Source organism: Cydia pomonella, chromosome 3, assembly GCF_033807575.1.
Source record: "Cydia pomonella isolate Wapato2018A chromosome 3, ilCydPomo1, whole genome shotgun sequence".
In the NCBI taxonomy this organism is placed as follows: domain Eukaryota; kingdom Metazoa; phylum Arthropoda; class Insecta; order Lepidoptera; family Tortricidae; genus Cydia; species Cydia pomonella.
In genome coordinates, this window is record NC_084705.1 from 14,132,269 (window position 1) to 14,153,635 (window position 21,367).

The window sequence follows — 21,367 nt, forward strand, 5'->3', positions numbered from 1 at the left end:
TTGTAAGATACGGTCCCAATTGCGGATACTACTATTTGTCAACTATAGTAGAGATCGTTAAAAGTAGTTAAGTAGAATTATTTACTGAGTAACAATTACGTAAGGAATTGTTTTGACAAAGACAATAGAATCCAAATACTTCGAACATGTATTAGGCCACGTACGTTGAAATGACATTTGAATATAAAGGTAACTTGAATGTTATTTTGTCTCACTCAGTGAGCAAAATGCGATTTTGCTCACTGTTTTTAAGCAGTAAATTACCCTTGTTCGGGCTGCTGACGTGAAAAATAGTTTTCACCTTAGCAGCTCAAACTTTGCTGCATAAAAACAGTGAGCATAATCGCATTTGACCTTTACATTCAAAGTGCCGGGCTTAATACAAGTTTGAAATATGTAGATCCCACTCGCTCCTTTGCAAAAAAAGAGAAAGAAACCAAACAAACTTCATTCAACCGTATATTGACGGTTTATTTATACAGTGTGTTTATTTAGTCACCTGCAATAATTTATGGGGTGAATATATAGGTCACACTGAGCAACTTTTACTATGGGCTAGAAAGAAGACGAAAATAGTAGATTGTTAATCAAGGGTGGAAAGTAAACCATATCAACTGAGATAATTTGGCGCTCGTACGAAGTGAGAGCGCCAATAGTTCAAGGATGAGATGGTTACTTTTAACCGAGTTAAACACTCTACTTTTCATTTCGACTATGAGGAAAGTCAAACACAAGAAGTGTAGGTTTATTATAGGTAATATTTTATTTAAACAAATGATTAACAGTTTATTTAGTACCAATATATATTCTCGCCTTTTCCTAATTAGTTTATTTTTTAATATTTTGTCTTGAAAATATAAATGTAGCTACTGCCAAAATGTTTAATATCCTGTATAAAAATTATACTACTTGTATTTAATATTTAAATGTATGAAACAAACATACGTATTTGTTAATAAATAAATATAACGACGATGCATGTTTATAATATTGTCATTACATTACATTGGGTAATTCAGTTTTACTTTTTAGGGTTCCGTAGCCAAAAAGTTCGCGCGAGAGACACTTCCAAAGTCGTAAAATGTGTCCCCCCCCCCTGTAACTTCTAAAATAACAGAATGATAAACCTAAAAAAAACTATATGATGTACATTACCATGCAAACTTCTACCGAAAATTGGTTTGAACGAGATCTAGTAAGTAGTTTTTTTTTATACGTCATAAAATTAAAAAAAAATGTTTTTTTTTTTTTCATCAAACCCATACGTGTGGGGTATCTATGGATAGGTCTTCAAAAATGATATTGAGGTTACTAATATAATTTTTTTCTAAACTGAATAGATTTTTAGTCCAAATTAATGGCATAATTGTGCTATTAAACCTGACAATTATTTATATGCATTTTCTGAATCTAACGGTTACAATGTGAAAATCGGGCGTCGAACTTGTGATCATCAGATTAAAGAAATGCGTACAAATAATTAAAGCGATAACTTGGGTTATTCCCAGTAGTTACCACCAAGTTGTTACCAGTGGTAACTACTGGGATTTTTTTTCCCACCTTTTACCACTGGTAACTACTGAGAAAAAAAAAATACCACTAGTTACTCGTACCACTAACTTGGTTTAGTGGTAACTACTGGTATTTTTTTTAACAGTAATTACCACTGGTAAAAGGTGGGATTTTTTTTCTCAGTAGTTACCACCAAAATTTGGTTAGCATTCAATACTAATAAAAACAGTATAAATATAGAGTTCCTTAATAAGTAATTAATTAATCGTCGATGAATTATAAGTTAATTAGTTATTCGTTTCATTATAAGTCGATTACTGTTTCAGTAAACTGCCTCAAAAGTGATTTAAAAAATCGGTCTTTGACTGATTTGTTTGTTCGTTCGTATAATTGTCACGTTATTTATTGAAAGGGACTTGGTTGGTACAACTTGGACCAAAATGACCAAATCCACAATTTACTTAAATATTTTTAACCTCCCACCAACCCTCCAAAATTTAAAATAATCTGTAGACGCTTTCCTGCTCACTGGAAAAGAAAACTTTATATTACCTTTTTTTCTTCCTATCAATATTTCGATTCCAATACTAGGTCGCTACGAAGCTCGAGTAACTACATATTTAGCATTGCTGGCTCTCCTGCCAAGTGGTTATAATTACTTCCGAATGAAAATGTCAGACTACAATATAAATATGTATGTACTGAAGATTAGCTCCTATATGACAAGCAAAATATTATAGGCCATTAAGCGGCGTATAATAAGTACACAGCTCTAAATTACTGGTAGTTTATGATTATTTTCAAATGAGCGGTAGTTAGTTTCAAGTGCAGGGACAGATGTATACATGGATGATGTATATGTATCCGGCCTACACGTTGTTCTGATGGTTACCTACGTCGATGATTCTGGAAATTACTATTTTAATAAATAATGAACCGCATTTTATAACAAATGGTCGCTAAATTATTATATGTACCTACGGATACTTACCTGCAGAAAGGTAGAAAGATATTCCTATTGCTAATGTAATGTTGGGTATACAGGAAGCCAGCGTTATCACTTATCAGAGCTGTACCAATAATTGTAACGCATCCTTCTTTAAGCTCCCATAGGTTCGTGTTCTTCTCTCACTCTCATTGAGCGTAGGCGTGAGCGAGATGAGATGGATGTGCCTGCTCGAGGTCGCGGATATCATGTTTCAGAATTTTAATTTGTTAAAGTTTTAACAAAAAAAGTAATCGATGAGTTCCCTCAAAAACAAAATTAGGCATTTTTATAAATAAATAAATAAATATTATAGGACATTATTACACAAATTGACTAAGTCCCACAGTAAGCTCAATAAGGATTGTGTTGAGGGTACTTAGACAACGATATATATAATATATAAATATTTATAAATACTTAAATACATAGAAAACACCCATGACTCAGAAACAAATATCCATGCTCATCACACGAATAAATGCTCTTACCAGGATTTGAATCCGGGACCATCAGCTTCGTAGGCAGGGTCACTACCCACTAGGCCAAACCGGTCGTCAATTTTAGGAGTAATGTTCATATTTTTACCTTTTGTGAATGAATCGTTACAAATTTTTAAAGCGCGCTTAGACCTATGTTCGTTTTTTTTTTCAATCGAGCGAAAGTCAAAAACTCAGGATTGGCATCCTCAAGATTGCTAATTAAATTTTCGGCAATCGTATTGTAATCTAAAGTTTTTGGCAAACATTTCATTTTTGGTACAAGATTTTATTGCCGACTGTATTTTTCTCCACAGGCAACTAATACTCATCGAGACAATTCTAAAAACTCCAAACACAATTAGGTTGCGTTGTTTTATCATAGAGTTCCTATGGCCACCTCCTGTCTCCATTATCAGATCAGCTCGATAGTACCATAATATTGCATTGCCACCCAACTTACGTATGAATGAAAATTTTCAGCTTCAGTAGAAGTCGGGAAGTGGGTCAAATTTAACTTGCAAGATTTGACCCGTACCTATAGGTACATTGCAAGTTAATATAAAGCTTGTAAAAAGCGTTACGACATTTTATCTACGGCACCTTTAGACTTAAATGTTAAGGCGCTGATGAGGCAGATGAGTAAAAATATTGTCTGTTTGTTTAAAAATAATTTATTTAAATTTAATAAATATAACAACTGGAAACATAATCTAAACTTGAAACGCAAATTAGTCTACAATTTAACTGGTAAATTTGGCAGTGCCGTCGGCGAGGTGCTTGGCAGCCACGGCGAGCTCAGGCTCGTACTCCGCGTAGTCCAGGGTGCACTTGCCGGTGAGTTTGCAGAATGCCAGCGTCACCGCTGCGCCGATGATCGCGTGTAGGCAGTTATGCGCGATCCAGATAGCCACGTTGGCTAGCAGGGTAATGGCCGCCTGGAAAATACAATCATTTATATAATAAACACAAAACAAAAAAAAATACAAAAAAAAACTGTTCTTTTCGGTTTAATAGGTAAATAAAAATGTATTATAGATAGATCACATTCATTGGTGGGTCTTTGTTGGAATAAATATTATCTTTTATTTATGTTTAAAATTAATAAAACAGTTTGATTTGAGCATTCTGAGAGTTAGGGCGCCTGGGTAGAAAACTATAAAAATATTGAAATTGGTTGGTAGGTAACTAAGTATCTTAAATGCTAAATACGTAATACCTAATAAAAATAAATACATAATATTTTGCTTACCAGTTTGTAGCCAATGAGAGACCAGGCTGTTGAAATGAGGAACCAAGTAACTTTTAACCCTGTAAAAATCACGTCTCCCAGAGTCCTAAAAACGCAATACAAGCACAAATTAAACATTGTCATTATAAATTCAACTGTAATCTAAGAAATGTTATTTGTTAACTTACGGCACTACTAAAATTCGTCCTTCTCTTTCTACGGGTACGATCTCCTGAAAAGAATAAACGACATTAGTTATATCCACAATTATAAATACATAGTTGTCGCAATTAATCTCTTAAATTTGCTTAGTATTACTTACAGTGCTATGTACATCGCTCAGTTTTGCGCCGTAGGCAGTTACTATGCAGGCGAGAAGAGCAAAGGCAAATGTTTGTCCAGACATCTGAAATAAAAGGCTTTTTTATTTACTGAAACCGACTTCTATTCTCAGCGCTTAGTGCGCGCTTTGGCTTTTGGCAAGCCAGTATAAATAAGATATCTGCTAACAAACTGTTGTTACGGATCTTGAGGTCAAACACATTGTCAACCCAGTAGGTAGGATTGAAATAATGGACATATAAATTTGCACAAGCATTAAGGCCCAATAGGATCATGTTATTTTCTCACTCTCACTGCAGCAGCAAGATGGATCTGCTTGTCGGGACTGCGGATAGGTAGGTATCTTGTTTTGAATTTTAAGTTGTTGTAAGTTTTAACAAAAAAAAAATAAACAATGAGTTCCCTCAAAAATAAAATTGCACATTTTTATAGAAGCAATTTTCATATTTTTAGCTTTTGTGCATAAATTGTTACATGTTTAAAAAGTGCGTTTTAGACTTATGTTCCTAATTTTTTTCAATCGAGCGAAAGTCAAAAAATCATGATCTTAACCGATGAAGTCACTAGAGAAAATCCTCAAGATTGCTAATTAAATTTTTAGCAACCATTTTGTGATCTAAAAAGCGGTACGATTATTCAAAAACTCCGCTCTCTGAACCTACGGTGCCTTAAGCATTTACGTTGCGTGCGTAACAAATCAGATAAACTCACCTTAATGTTGGTTTCAGATGTTGATACGATATGTTCGACGAAGTTCTCAGATATGATGGGCCATTGTGGAAGCACTCCTATAAATACGTCATAAAATCATAGTAATGACTAAATACGCCATTAACTAATAGCTAGCCACTTTTCTTTTTGTCACCTTAGGATTTTAGAAAGTAATTTTAAAATATTAATTAGTGCAAATTGAACATATTAATAAATTACTTAAAATCGGAGTCAGATTTATTAATTATTTAAATCACTCAGATTAGTTATTACTAAGTTACCTATCAGTAAATCAAAAAGCAATAAATGCCAATTTGAAATAGCAAAATCTTCAACTAAATATAACTAGGTACATTTGCATATCAAATGCCTATAAAGTAGATACAGGGGTAGTAGTAGTTAAAGGGGACGGCTCGACCGGTTCTCCATACAAACGTAGTCCCCATTTTCCCCTCTGGATATTGACATTACGGAAAATATTTTCATGAGATAACTAATATATAAAATAAATAAATAAAATTAGGAGAGATTATAAAAATTAGGAGAGAAAAACAAATTCCATACAAATTTTTAAAAGCTCCTGACTCTTATAATAATTAATAATATAAATAAAATATAAATAAATAAATATTATAGGACATTATTACACAAATTAACTAAGTCCCACAGTAAGCTCAATAAGGCTTGTATTGAGGGTACTTAGACAACGATATATATAATATATAAATATGTATAAATACTTAAATACATAGAAAACACCCATGACTCAGGAACAAATATCAATGCTCATCACACGAATAAATGCCCTTATCAGGATTTGAACCCGGGACCATCAGCTTCGTAGGCAGGGTCACTACCCACTAGGCCAAACCGGTCGTCATAACTATAGCACTGATTAAAATGAATTAATTTTGTTACAACTATAGTATTAAAATAATATGTAAGCACTACTAAACACAACTATAATTAGTTCTTCTAATCCTAATTAAGTTTAGCCTTAACTTTATAATTATAGTTAAGGCTAAACTTAGTTAAGATAATCTCCAAATATAGAGATTGTAACTGAGTTCGGACTGTATCTCAACAACAACACTGAAATAAACAGATTATTTATTTTTAAACTGACATACATACAAATTAAATAACTTACAATTATATTTACAGAACGTATATCTACCTATATTTCCATTGCTTCGTTACGAAATGGCAAAGTGTTCCGAGTTATCGTAATATATTTTGTGGCATGAACGGCCACATCTTTTTTTACGCCAAATTAGAAGTCTGTTTTTTTACAGCTTCAAGGGAACAGTCCCAGAGGTCTACCTGACCTGGTCTCTGGGCCTGAGACCTGAGTATATAGTTTTAATTTCAACTCGTTCGACATAGGTAGGCCTCCACGAGTTCCGAGATAAAGGGTATTGACAGATAGACAGAGAGACGGATGACAAAGTGATCCTACAAGGGTTTTGGTACGGGACCCTAAAAACGGGCCAAGTAAAGGGTCCCGCTTTTGTCGCAATAGGCTGAAGGGGGGATATCATGTACATTCTAAGCAAAAGGGCGTACCTTGGCAGCGCTTTGGACGTCTTGTTACTAAGAAGGGAAGACTTTTTGCGATAACTCAAAAACGACTTAACTGATCATGTTGCTATAGTTTTCATTAAAATATTTATCAAGCTATTCGTTCACGATTTTTCCCCACATTTTCTTGTATCTAGAGGGGGCCCTAACTTTTGAACCATATTTTTTTCTTTCGAAGCGATTATTTCGGACAATGTTCACTTTATTAAAAATGGTTGATAGAGACTACTATTCATTTTGAAAGACCTATCAAACGACACCCCACAATTCACATCAGCGAAAAAAATAAAATACTTATAGGGTAGGTAGGTACAAAAAAATATATTCATTTTATTTTCGCATTTTTTCGTCATGATTGATTCATGTATCTATATGCCAAATTGCAGCTTTCTAGCACTAACGACCACGGAGCAAAGCCGCGGGCGCAGACAGGCGGATATGGCGAAACTATTTATAAGGGTTCTTAATTCACTGCGGAACCCTAAAAATCAATACACATTTAATTGTGTAAAAATATTTTCTATAATATATTGTATTGAATTGCGGTCGTTCACTATCATCTTAAGGTTGGACAGTTGTTGGGCTGCATAGATTTCTCATCGAATATTGTATGTAAAATGATCCTGACCCTTACCGCTGCTTACAGCTTACCACACAATGCATAGTCCGATATACACCGAAGCCTGTTGGAACAGGTAAATAATTAGCATATCAAATCACAGCTCTAAATTATCTACGCAATTTATACAGAAGGGATATATCTACTTGTAAGGGATATAATATACGTTTAGCATATTTTGCTAGAAATGAGCGTATACTTTTTATGTTTCCTTTTAACCGTCATTATGCGTTGCATAGTTTTTGAATCCTTGCGATATCGCCAGACATTTCCAAGAACGGCGAATGCGTCACTGTCTACTTTGAGATTAAACAAGGCGACTAGTCTTATCACAGTCTTGTATGTAGACATTGTTATATTGCTTCCACCTGTGACTTCACTTCTAAACAATTGAGCTCCACTTTTACGAATGTTCCTCATTATTTACACAACTGTTGTCTTTATACAATGCGTCAATATGCAAAAATAAAATAGGAAACCAACGGAATTATACTTCAGCGACCTACATATACATATGACAATGACACCCGTATATACGAGTATATAAGATATACGGGTGTCATTGCCATCTTATCTTTCAAGCCTCGACATATATGTTTACGCAAATAATTTTATGTCAGTTGCATATTGGCTTTCTCTCAGTGAGTTAGGGGGCGTTCTTATCATCAAATTATTATCGGGCATTGCATTGTTTTTAATTGTCAAGATTGGCTGGTTATCTCGACTTTTATCTTCATCCCAGTATAAACGTTGATCCATAGCCAACTGCGCGCTACGCAAATCCGGCCGCAAAATGGGAAACTCAAAGAGCAAGAAGGTGAAAATTAGTCAAAGTGATACAGAAAATGAGCCGCGGGAAAGGATTAACTCTATCAAGACTGATTTGACAGAAGCGACGACGGATTCTAACCAGCCGACTGTAGTACGAAATGAAAACGAAGTATCCAGCGAGTTAGATGGAGTAAAAGAAATCGACAACGCCAGTAGTGCGTCCACAGTTGAAGTTTTAGATGATAAGTGAATTAAGTGCCACTGAAATGTTTTACGGAGAGGTATTTTCCGTTTAAAATGTAAGTTTTCTAATAAAGAAGAAGTGATAAATTTCATCTTTTCTATACTATTTCTATTTGTTTGTTCACCATTAGGACTTGTTTTTTTGTTCTACGAGGCTTATTCTTCAAGAGTATGGGGGTATAACTTAAAGTAAACGGTTAGAATTTTTCTAAATTAAAGTGCTCTAAGACCTACCTATGTAATTTCGTAATTGAACTTTTGGTTTATTATTCTATATCGGCATAAAAAAAACCCTTACTTTTTGTTCATTTCTGTTTTCTATACCTAATGTTCTAGCATAAATATGGACAAACAGCTCATGACTACCTCGGTAAAAAGATAAGTTTGCTAAAGGTTATCTTGGCGATTCACCAAACAATGTGACGCCTGATGTCACCACGCTGCATGCTATGATGCAGTGTCTAGCAATGTCCAACCTTTTTATTGAGGTTCCGTAGCCAAAATAGCGAAAACAGAATCATAAATGTTTCATCTTGTCCGCCTGCCTGGCCGACCGTTTATTCGTGAATATAAGCATTTTACACAGAAACGGGTTCATATAGGTAGATTCCGGGGCATTTTAAAGTTTCTAAGTAGGAATATAAGTACATACCCAGCTGCAAAACTGCAAGGCCACTTTAATGGATCAATTCATTCATAGTGTGTCCATACAATTTCGCAAAAACAAACATATATAATCAAATATATCAGAAGTCTTGTATAATTAAACTAAATAGTTATTAATAGTAATAAGATTATAGATTAAGTATAGGTACATCTAATTTTGTAAATATTTACCACAGTGGACTTTGGTCCACACAGCTACTTGAACATAATGATGTTATGTGGTTAACAGAGTTTCATTTATTTTAGTCGTAGTTTTTCTTCGATAGAAATCTTGCGCCGTGCATTTAATATTTCCACGGTTACGTGTTCAGTTATAATGACGAGGCATCTTTCTCGCCTAGTGATGTGTCAGCGAGAACATTTTGGCCCTCGAGAATTCCTTCTCTTGCGAATTTTGCGCACTTTGTCGAGATCGTTCTCTTGAATAGACTTACCGGGTAAGTTATGATAATGCAAGAAAGTTCAAATTTTAATATTAGTTTAACTTTATTTAAGTTATTGCAATAATATAACACAATATTCTAAGGGCGAAATTGTCTTCACTTTCGGAAAATCTCTTCACTTTGTAGATATGTTTCTTTGGCTTTATCATGTACATAGTACATGTATTTATATAATTCAATTTTAATAATTCAGCCTTTATACCTCCCACTGCTGGGCACAGGCCTCCTTTATTGCGCGAGATGGCTTGGGCTGTAGTTCCCACGCTAGCCCAATGCGGACTGGGGACTTCACATATACACACACGATGTTTTCCTTGATCGATAAGCTAGTGGTAAATATTAAATCATATTTCGTATATACGTTCCGATAAACTCATTGGTACGAGCCAGGATTTGAACCCGCGACCTTGGATTGAAAGTCGGAAGTCATATCCACTCGGCCACCACCGCTTCCTAAATAATACTTAACTGGTTAAAAAAAAACATTTAAAATCCAATCCAATTTATTTATAATTTTCAGTGATCGGAACTATGGGAGTAAAACTTTAACAAAACTTATCAAGCTGACTTAAAAAGAGTGCTTATAGCCTTAAACATATTCGAATATCTATGAATGTAAATATTTTTATGGCTGTAAGTGCTATACTATTCCTATCCCTATGGACATGAATATTTTTAGGGCTGTATGTACTATTTTATGTCCGCTTAACAAGTTTTGTTAAAGTTTTACTCCCATAGTTCCGATCACTGATAATTTCGAGTAGATTATTGGAAATATTATGGAGTAAATTTCACGCAATGGAAAGATCAAGTAGAACTTAAAGTTGAATTTGTAGTGACATCAAAAAATGTCAAACATCATGTCATGTCAAAAAAATATCAAACATTTTATGAAAATTGTACTATGTTTTATAATTAAATAAATATTAAGTAAAACCTTAATATATTATTATGAGTACCTATTCCACTTGGAATCGAAAATTGTTTACATAAACGCACATAGTTGGCAATTTTTGAGTTAATTCGAAGTGTTGTTTTCTCAAAAAAAAAACTCATCTTATAAGAGTTGCATTTTTATATTAAATTATAGTCGCACAATTTTTTTCTGAGAACATTCCGGAGAATATTCTTGAGAGTAAAGGGAATTTCACTCTATTAATGTTCAAAATATTATTACGAGACCATGTCGCTTCGCTAATACCAATAAAACCTAAGCGCGGAAATTATTTTAACAAAGAAATAGGGGTAGATTGGCACCTTTCGTACAAGGGGTAGCTTCATACAGCTTTGCGTGTGTAGTAGCCATTGGCAAGCGACATGAGAGGAAATAATGTATGTTTGCACTCTCAAAGTAAATATTAGGGAGTAGAGTGATTCCAAGGGAGGCGCAACGAACGGCTCCAGATTTACCCCCTTATTCATAAAACTTTAAAAGGCTCAATTAGCTAATTTGTGCACTCTCCTTTTTGGGCCCTAGGGACCGTAGATAGTGTTTTAGCATAACGTTGGTTATAAGCATACGGTAAAAAGGTTGGGAACCCCTGCACTAGATCCACATTAATAGATAAAGAATATATGACGTCGGCAAAAGATGTTTCGAAAGTGTTACTTACTTACTCCTTTGGCGCAGCGACCCAAAGTGTGTCTTGGCCTCCAACACTACTGCTCGCTACTGATCCCGGTCCTGTGCAGTTTCTCGCCAGTCTTCAACCTGGAGCTCGCGTAGATCCGTGTCCACCACATCCGCCCATCGATACCTAGGTCGACCGGCCGGGCGGCGTGCTGTCGGTTTTCCCTCAAACGCTCTTTTCACCGCCCGATCGGCTCCCATTCGCTCTAGATGACCGAGCCACCGCAGCCTTTGCGCCTTTGTGACACCAATGATATTTGGCTCAGCTACTATCTGTTCGACTTCGACGTTTTTGCGGATTCTCCAGCTGCCATCGGGTCGCTGCGTTGGGCCGAGGATTTTGCGAAGAATCTTCCTCTCAGCCACCAGAAGCTTGCTTTCCTCCTTCAAAGTTAGTGTCCAGGCCTCACATCCGTATGTTAAGATGGGTCGTATTACGGTCTTGTAAATTCGGATCTTAGTTTTTCTGCTGAGAAGCCTGGACACCAAGACTTTGTGCAGAGCTAAAAAAGTCCGAAAGTGTTGCGAATGCAAATTTTTATTTGTATAAAATCAATATATTCCTAATGCAGCAGCTAAATGCAGTCGTCGGGCTCAGGACAAAATCCTGCCCTTAGAATAGTTCGTTCGTTTTCAAATAGATTTAAATATTTATCAAGAACTTATAGGATGATACATAAACAATCTTAATTCGTGCACATATTTTGTATTTTCTCAAAAATGTCCGTTTCGGAGAACGTTCTCGAGAACTTTTTCGCTATATACTCTCGTTCGCGAACGTTTTCGAGAACAGCACATGTCTTTTCCCGCCCATCGTTTCTATGGTGCTCATAACCATAACAAACAAGTGGCCTTATTCTTGAATGAGCATTTGACATCTCAAACTGACATCGAAAACGTATTGATCATACGCACTCTTTCCCTTTACAGTCCAACCTCACGTGCGTGAGCGTGAAGTACCGATATCAATATTGAATTATTATTATATAGATGCTACATTTTTATTTCTGAATATTGCTAGAGTACTATTTGTGCCTATAATTTCAGGTGATTGTGGCATAAATCAGTTGCTATTCATTTAATCCTCTGGTCAGCGTTGCGTCGCTATTTTTCTAAAGTGAGGAATCATATATAACAGCTTCTTGTAACGTCCGTTTACAACTCGACTTTTACATGGTCGCTAAAAGAGCATCGAATTAACAATATATTGCACTAATTCTACACAGAGTTAATTGAAATACTTTTTTTGCTATTGGTGCTTTTAGTGTTTGCAGTTATAAAGAAATATTTTGAATAGAAAGCTTATCGTGAAATTAGTTAAACTGGGACAGTGTATGGACAAAACCGCTGCGGCAAAAACACAATCAGCAAAGTGAGTTGTACCCACACAGAAATAATTTTCATTTAAATTACAACCAATTGAATTTCAAGAAGACTCGCTATATTTTTCACTTAATTTTTAATTAAAATTTAATTCTTTTTCAGTGCCAATGAATTAGATTTAAGCAATATTTTTTATTTAAATTTATTATTGAGTGTTCATCAAGCGCAGGCAGAAATATAAATCTTTTTGTAGATTAGGAAAAAAAAACACTGATTATGATAAAATGTCTGTACAAGTCAACATATTTTTTTTTTAAGAAACTATGGTAGATGCCGAGCGCTATTGGATAAAAGGGAATAAATTATTCTCTAGCCCGTGCAACAAAAATTGGCAGCGAGATCAAAATTTTAAGATTATAGCATTTAATTTGTTTGGTTTTAAAATCAAACGAAAGAAAACAAATGCAGATCTGATCCATTGCATATAAAACTGATTTAAATTTCATTGAAGTAGTACGGTAATATCAGGTACGTGGGATGCCATAGGCTAAGTTTAATTAAATAACTATACACATTAGATATAGTGTAAAAAAGGACAATTCGGCCTATCTAATATATAAAAACCAACAACAACAACAACAAATAAAAACCATAATAACATAAAACCTCGTGAATATTATGTGGTGGATATAAACATATATATGTGTGAGGTAGCCACTCATTATTATTGTTTTACATCTTAATAGAATCTGAAAGTTGTCGAAAACAGGACGAGTGTAAAGATGTAAAAATAATTTCTGACAGAATTTTATTTAAGCGCCTGTCTGAATACAACGGCAACGACACGTGGATACTTTTATATACTCGTATGACAGAATAGAAAAGACCAAAACTTCCAAGTGTTTTGTAAATATAAATGTATTTACAGAGATTTTGGCATAATATTTTTTAAATAAAAGTATGATAATACTTTCTCTCTAAGCTCTGGGGATTTGGGATTAGTTCTTATTGAGCGTAGCTAACTCGCGGGGTACGTGCATTATGAGTTGTTGACATTCAAGTAGTGTTCTGTGTTCATTAGATTTATTCTGCGGATAATTGAAACGGCACCGAAGGACAACGCAATATCAAAATGAGGAGTTTCACGTTTTTTACAATTTTCCTTGTAATTTACGTCAATGGGTGAGTTATCTGGCTGAAATACAGACGGGAGCGGTAATAGGGATGAATTTAACTACTCGCACCTACTTAACATTAAACTTACTTTGGTCTATTGTGTGTAATAATCTACAAATTAACAGTATGTAGTAGCATTCATTTGTTTAATAAACTAACGATGGTGATTAAATGTATTGACAGACCTACACATATAGAGGTAGGCATAGATTACATTTACTTGTGGACATCCCTGTGTGTCCTTGTGTTCTGAAGATCCCTTTAACATTAAGACGCAGCTTCTTTTCATGTATAAACTCTATTCATGTTAATTTAAAGAATAACCCATTTGAATTTTCCATTTAATCTGATAGGTACCTCCATAATTCATCTTGGAACCGGGATAACAAGCACACACGATCACCCGAAGCGCACAATCACAAGTACACTACCAATCATAAGACTGCATACACGGAATTTAACTAACTTACAAATACATATTTAAAAAAGCGGCCAAGTGCGAGTCGGTTTCGCCCATGAAGGGTTCCGTACCATTTATGACGTATTAAAAAAACATCTTACTAGATCTCGTTCAAACCAATTTCCGGTGGAAGTTTGAATGGTACATCATATATTTTTTAACATTTTTTTTCGCTCATAAATTTGTTAAAAAGTAATAAAATGTAGGGCACAATAAAAATAAACTAACTTATCTATTAAATAAAACTAAATTAAAACTAAAAACTAATACAAAATAAAATTAAACTATGTCTAAAAAAATAGGCCCCTTTGGCCAAAGTATGGTGCCGAGGATGCTGACAGCCCTTCGGTCACCTGTGAAGTCGACCAGCCTTTTAGATAATTCTTTAAAAAGTTGAAGAGCATTAGGACCCTACGGGTCAAGCGTCTCAACCCCAAATGGCATAAAAATGTATTCGGGGCCGAGATTTTTTCTAGTTTTATCATTATCTTATTTTAGAAGTTACAGGGGGGGGGGGGGGACATTTTACCACTTTGGAAGTGTCTCTCGCGCAAACTATTCAGTTTAGAAAAAAAATGATATTAAAAACCTCAATATAATTTTTGAAGACCTATCCATTGATACGTATGATTTTGATGAAAAAAATTTTTCGTAAAGTATGGGAAACCCTAAAATGTACTTTTTTTTTTCTATTTTTGTGTGAAAATCTTACTGCGGTTCACAGAATACATCTACTTACCAAGTTTCAACAGTATAGTACTTACAGTTTCGGAAAAAAGTGGCTGTTACATCCGGACGGACAGACGGACAGACATGACGAATCCATCCAAGTGTTCCGTTGTTTGCCATTTGGCTACGAACCCTAAAAACTATGGTTACGATACGACAGGTGTCATCTCCAATTTAATTTAAGATATTTGTAGTGTTTTAATATTTTATGTACTTATTGTTATTGCTAATGTTTTTTTTTATGTAATATATATCACGTGTTAGACTAAAATAGTCTGTTAGTGGTATGTGTGCTGACTATATAATAAAATAATATAAATAAATAATTTATAACCTAAAACCGCTCAATCTCGTAAAATTGTAGAATAACACTTGTCAGCGTACCGATCGAGTTTGAAAAATACTATAAGTGCAGATAAATAGGTACTTTAATACGTATTGTAGATGTCACGCGAGATTTTATCTTATTTGTAGTATCGTAGGTATTTGTCGTATTTTATACATTTAATAATGGTATGATGGTCTTCCACGCATTATATTTATAGTGGTGTGGGTACTATACTATAGCATGGATAATTTCGTAACAACAATTCATACAAAACCCTGGTTACTACCTAGTAACCAGGGTTTTGTATGAATTGTTGTTACGAAATTCTACATCGAAATCTGGCATCTTTAACTTCGAACTGAAATTGAATTTGCAATAATGCTGAGAGCCTTACGTTTCGTGTAAGTTTCTTTCCTAGGCAATTAAATAAATAAATATTATAGGACATTATTACACAAATTGACTAAGTCCCACGGTAAGCTCAATAAGGCTTGTGTTGCGGGTAATTAGACAACGATATATATAATATATACATATTTATAAATACTTACACTCTTTTGTACCTTTTTCGTACGGAACCCTAAAAAGGATAAAAATATGTATTCGGCACCAAGCTAACAGTTTTGCTGACTGTGCCTATTATAACGGCCATACTTAGGAAAAGAATAATTTGTATATATATTTCTCAGTACTTATATCCTGAATTATTAAAATTTGTAGCACCGCAGCAGCGCGCTCCAGAATGCCAGCCCAGCCGATTAAGCTGTACTACTTGCCGCCCTCCCCGCCGTGCCGGGCGGTCATGATGCTGGCGAAGGTCATGGGGCTGGAGCTAGATCTGGAGATCACAAACATCATGATTGGAGAACATAAGACTCCTGAGTTTTTAAAGGTACTGGCGGAAACGTCGGAAACATGGAGTTTTATTATACAGGCAACACTTTATATAAATATTAAATAAATACATATTATAGGACATTATGACACAAATTGACTAAGTCCCACGATAAGGTTAATAATGCTTGTGTTGAGGGTAATTAAACAACGATACCTATATATATAAATACCTTTAAACGAGCAATTCTTGTATATATATATATATATTTCCGGGATCTCGGAAACGGCTCTAACGATTTTGCTGAAATTTGGTATATGGGGGTTTTTGGGGGTAAACAATCGATCTAGATTAGTCTTATGTTTGGGAAAACGCTAATTTTGTGTTGCCGGCCACTGTCCGTCTGGTCCAGCGGGTTAAGACGCGGACTGCTGAACGAGTGTTACGGGTTCGAATCTCGCCCGGTGACTAACTTTTGTTTTTTTTTTTATGTTCACTTTTATATATATTTTTTTTAATATTTATTGTTTTAGACAAGTTTAATTTAGTAAAAAAATGTAGTTAAGATTATCACCTATACACCACCATATTACAATAAATAGTTATAACCGAGCAAAGCTCGGTCGTCCAGGTACTTACTACTGCAGTAAAACAAGATATTTTGCAGAACACGTATAATTTATCCCTATTTATCAAAAAAATCAATTTTGTATCACAGCCTGTATAAAATTAAATTTTTATAAATATAGTAAATCGTGGTAAATATAGTCCCTCTGCCTTATATCATTTGACAAAGTATCAAACGGGAGGGGATGACTTTTTTTTTGTTTTACGTGTTTCGGTGGTGTGTACGTGATCCGGTAACCACTACACTACACGAGTTTTCAGCCGGGAGGCGATTGGTCATGGGAATCTGTTCCTGGCTAGCGGTCTAAAAGCAATTAAAGGGCACCTACGAAATAGTTATTATTTGTTTTACAAGGGAGCCATGTTTTTGTTTAACCGCTCGTGCTAATATTGATACCCGAGCAAGCGAAAGTGGTTCGAGAAGTGGAATCTTGAGCGTTGCGCGGTTTTCAAGGCACGAGGGTTAAACAAACTTTGCCTCCTAGTGAAACACAACATTTTTCTCCACATCAACGCAAGGAAAATACTAGGTATGAAATATCAAAAAAAAAAACAAATCAAATCAAATCTGAACGTAATAAAAAAAATTTCTTTGAAAATCATAATTTAAAATTCAATTCTACCAGCTAACATAAGGAAATAACTCAAATTTTGCATCTGATTACTTTGCCCCACATGTGGATAAAATGCAACTTTCTCATTAGAACAATCAAGAGGCCCTTTATCAGTTGGTGTGGTGAAAACATACTTAAAAATTGTGTACCTATAAGTAAATTAACGGATTAAGGGCCTGACTCACAATGTCAAAGTAAAGTCCTGAATGAGCTACTTGCCACTTATCTGACGAAAAAAGTCATTGGCATTTTAAAATCTTCAAATAAGCTGAATAAAGCTACATAGATAAAGTGCTAAGATTTGCAGAAGTTTTATCTGGCAGTTAATTTATTTGTTAATTACTTTAATTAGCTATCCAACACTTTACTTGGACATTGTGAAACAGGCCCTAAACTGATTAATTAAGTGATTAACTATTTTGCATACAGATGAATCCGCAGCACACGATACCAACGATGGATGACAATGGATTCATTCTATGGGAAAGGTAAGAATCACTTAGTAATTTATTTGGATATTATTTATTACCTGGCCGAGTAAGGATGATTTTGAAAATTCTTGAGAAGAGACAATCTTGTCGTAGATTTTCTCGAAAAAGTCAATTGCACTACAATACAATTGTAACACAATAGTTTATGTACCTGTTTTTTTGTATTTTACCCTCGTAGTTTAAATGAAAATGCTTTCGCATAAACTCTTAAGACGAATGAATGAAATTGTATGGAGAAGCGGTCACTCACTTGGACATGTCCGCTTTGTTCTTAAAGCTTATCCCTCGCTGATGATGACTTCGCCGATAGCGTTAGAGTATGCTTCTCGTTGTGATCTGTAGTTTGATAAGCGTAGCTGTTACTAAAGTAAGAATGCGCGAAGAATTTCGTACTTTAACACGCCTGTTCCTATGTGCTATTGGCTATGCCTAGTCAGTGGAGGAATATGATTCGAGCCCTACACCCCAACAGAGGGTAACAGGATGAAAAAAAGAAGAAGATATGGTGGAACCATGTATCTACGAAGTTACATTCCTTAGTTTACATTCTTCGTGCTTTGCTTTACGTGATTTGCGTCTTTACTTTACTTTTTTGGTACTGGGTTCACTTGTATTGCATAATAAACGAATTCCACCTATTTAAATACACACAACTGAATGTCTTAAAGTATTTTACAGTACATATGGTGCTACTTTACCGCACTAGTGCGATAATTAGCATATTACGTAACTATGTCGAAAATGTAAAGGGTCATATGTACTGTAAAATGTCGTACGATACATGTGCGAATAGGTAATTTTCACTCCCTTCGGTCGTGTTTTAATATATCTTCGCTCGTTTCGAATTTCCTATTTTTCGCACTTGTATCGTAATGTACTATTACTCGTTGTAGTCGAGCAATAATGGCATACTTGGTGAACGCGTATGGGCGTGACGACTCTCTGTACCCGAAAAACCCTCGGCTCCGAGCGCTTGTCGACGCTCGACTGAACTTTGACCTGGGAACACTCTTTCTTCGATACTTAAATCTATATGTAAGTAATTCGTTGTTAATCCTGTAGGTTTGTGTAGGTACAAGATTTATTGTTATTATTGTGCTGTTTGTTACTGTGCAATTGTTCATTGTTAATTTACACACGTGCTTATTTTACTGAAATACATTATTTTCTTATCATTAATATAAAAACCATAGAAATTGTGATGTAGGGCCTACGTTCGATCATTCTTATTATCTAAGTCTACACATTTTCTATGCTATTAAATGGGGCCAAAACTTTTATTATATTTCTTTTCTTTTCTAGGCTCCCATGCTATTTCATGGTGAGGAGTATAATGAAGAAAGTGCGGCCAAATTAGACGAAGCACTGGGGTGGCTGAACTCCATGCTAGAAGGACGAGCCTTCGTCGCCGGGGACAATATGACTATCGCCGACATCACAATTGTGGTCACTTTAACTAATCTTGATGTGAGTAGCTGCTACTGTAAAACCTTCAAACCCTATCAGATTGAAATGAATTATTTTATTATTGAACCACCGTCTCCCTTGTATTGTTACGCAAATCAGATTTTCCAGACAATTTTTTGTCAAGCTCGACATCTGATGGTAGAATTTATGAGGAATCGAGGAAACTCCTTGAATGTTAAAAGGATACATATAGTGATTTATGTATTTTCTTTAACAAATCAAGCATTTACATTAAAAAAAGTGACATTTTATGAAGTGGAACTGCTGATGATGATTAGAATGGAACTCTTCAACGACGCTAAGTTTACTTTTGGCGATTTGTCCTCTTCGCTGTTCGCAGTTCGGGGATAACTCTTATTTCATAATAAAAGCGAACTTTTTTTAGAGGAATGTGTCCTCATCGAAGTCTTAATCCTATCTTAAGCAATTTCCTACTTAACCTAGCACTCATAAACCAAGGAATATGAGGAGATTCACATTGCATAGTCCTGTACCATACATTTTTTTCATTACAACGTTCATCAAAGTGTTGTGCAAATAACTCCGGCGACAGAATACAAATTTCTGAAATTATGTTGTAACAACTTTTGGTTTTAAACAACGGGTCAAAATATACGGCTCCTATACTAGTTTCATTCATACTTATCATAACTAAATATTATGTCTTTATTGTTAATTTATATATGAGTGGAAGGCGAGTAAGACTGTTATTTAGTCTGATGATACATTTTTTTGTCTTTTAAATGGAATTCGAATTTTGCTAGTTTTGTTCAGACATGTTCTGTATGGTGATGGTATTTGGTATGATAATCAATAATTATGCCCCGTTTAATTTTCACTTAAGTAATGGTTTCAAACTTGAGAAAGTAAAATATAGGTCCTTATAATATTAATAATACTGTATAGTATAGGTTAAGTATCTTAGTAATCTTAGGTTAGGTAATCAGTAAAACTATGATTAAGTATTTTTTTTATTTATCTGTTTGTTTTAGGCACTCAGCTACGACTTCAGTGCCCACGACAATGTGACGAAATGGTTCGAAAGGATGAAGAAGGCTTTGGAGCCCTACGGATATAAAGATATAGACTACGAAGGCGCACAAGTATTAGCCTCTTTCATAAAGAAAAATTAAAAAGATCGCACATAAAAGTACGGTAGGTACAATTTTAATAATTAAGCATTGTTAATATATTTTCGTACTTCATGTTAAAATTTAATAAAATATATGGATAGAGAAGAATAAAAATCAGTAATGTAACTAATGTAATGTCCGTATAGGTATCAAGGTATTCCCGAGTGTAACGTTAGTTTAGTTTCGTTTCTGGTATTCTAATTTTCTAATTGTAAACCAAAGCACAATTAATAGTAAATATGCAATAAAGAAGGTAACGGTGCAATAAAGAATATTTATTCTCTTTATTTCTTTCTCTTCTTAAGTTAGGATTTTTTATAATATGAGCATGAGATGAAAATACAAAAAATACATACAAAAACAATACAAAATACATATTATAAAAAAACCTAACCTAGGGTGTCGCCAGCAGCGGGGCAGGGCTCCAGCTGCCGGTGGTTAGTTACAATTTCATAACTGACGAGCGTGGGTGTAGAATACGGTGTGTGGTGAGCAGTAGCCGGACCATCCGATCCAGGGCATCCAGCTCGGTATTATTATAGTAATAGAAAAACAAATAGAATATGTAAAACAAATATAACATAGTGAAAATAAAACACACCGACTAAGGTTACGACATAAAACGCAACACAAAGTACACAAACACTACTATAGAATGTTGAAGTACAATTACAATGCCCATTTCATTTGTTAATTCCGGAATCGAAATAAAGCCAGTTTATGTAATAGACAATATGTCCTGTTACATTTCTCAATAAATGTTTATAAAAACTACATTGAGGTTTCATTTTCCATAACCTAACATTTTCCCGTGGCGACTGAGCGTCAAATTTTTGCGCGTAATTAATAAATAACAACAGGTAATAGTATTTTATACAACCGTGATATACTCGTAATAGAGAGATTTTCAGTCGAGTACCGTGTTTAGGCAACGAAAACTTCGTTGCCCAAACGTTAAAGGAATTAATTTT

The 21,367-nt window shown here is 34.7% G+C and overlaps 2 protein-coding genes across 8 annotated transcripts in view; one reads left to right on the forward strand and one right to left on the reverse strand.

Moving 5' to 3' along the window:
* The window catches only part of LOC133516123 (glutathione S-transferase D7-like), a 46,843-nt gene extending 25,673 nt beyond the window's left edge, over positions 1-21,170 (forward strand). Inside the window, exons 1-7 of one of the 5 annotated variants that reach the window (XM_061848864.1) lie at positions 12,312-12,330; positions 13,618-13,718; positions 15,950-16,121; positions 17,735-17,793; positions 18,690-18,831; positions 19,099-19,263; positions 20,256-21,170. In XM_061848864.1, coding sequence (XP_061704848.1) covers positions 13,669-13,718; positions 15,950-16,121; positions 17,735-17,793; positions 18,690-18,831; positions 19,099-19,263; positions 20,256-20,396 — 729 coding nt within the window. In that variant the 5' untranslated portion in view covers positions 12,312-12,330; positions 13,618-13,668 and the 3' untranslated portion in view covers positions 20,397-21,170. The other 4 variants (XM_061848863.1, XM_061848862.1, XM_061848866.1 and 1 more) reach the window with 4 other exon arrangements.
* LOC133516126 (uncharacterized) lies at positions 3,623-10,489 on the reverse strand. 3 transcript variants are annotated; one of them, XM_061848868.1, is made up of 6 exons: positions 9,312-10,489; positions 5,261-5,337; positions 4,530-4,613; positions 4,396-4,439; positions 4,229-4,313; positions 3,623-3,914 (listed from the first exon to the last, which is right to left on the reverse strand). In XM_061848868.1, the coding sequence occupies exons 3-6, from the start codon at positions 4,611-4,613 to the stop codon at positions 3,720-3,722; spliced, it is 408 nt and encodes a 135-aa protein (XP_061704852.1). In that variant the 5' UTR covers positions 5,261-5,337; positions 9,312-10,489; the 3' UTR covers positions 3,623-3,719. The 3 variants fall into 3 exon arrangements, with proteins under 3 accessions (XP_061704852.1, XP_061704854.1, XP_061704853.1); XM_061848870.1 differs by lacking the exon at positions 9,312-10,489 and adding an exon at positions 9,127-9,262; XM_061848869.1 differs by lacking the exon at positions 9,312-10,489 and having other exon boundaries at positions 5,261-5,471.
* Positions 21,171-21,367: the final 197 nt, after the last annotated feature.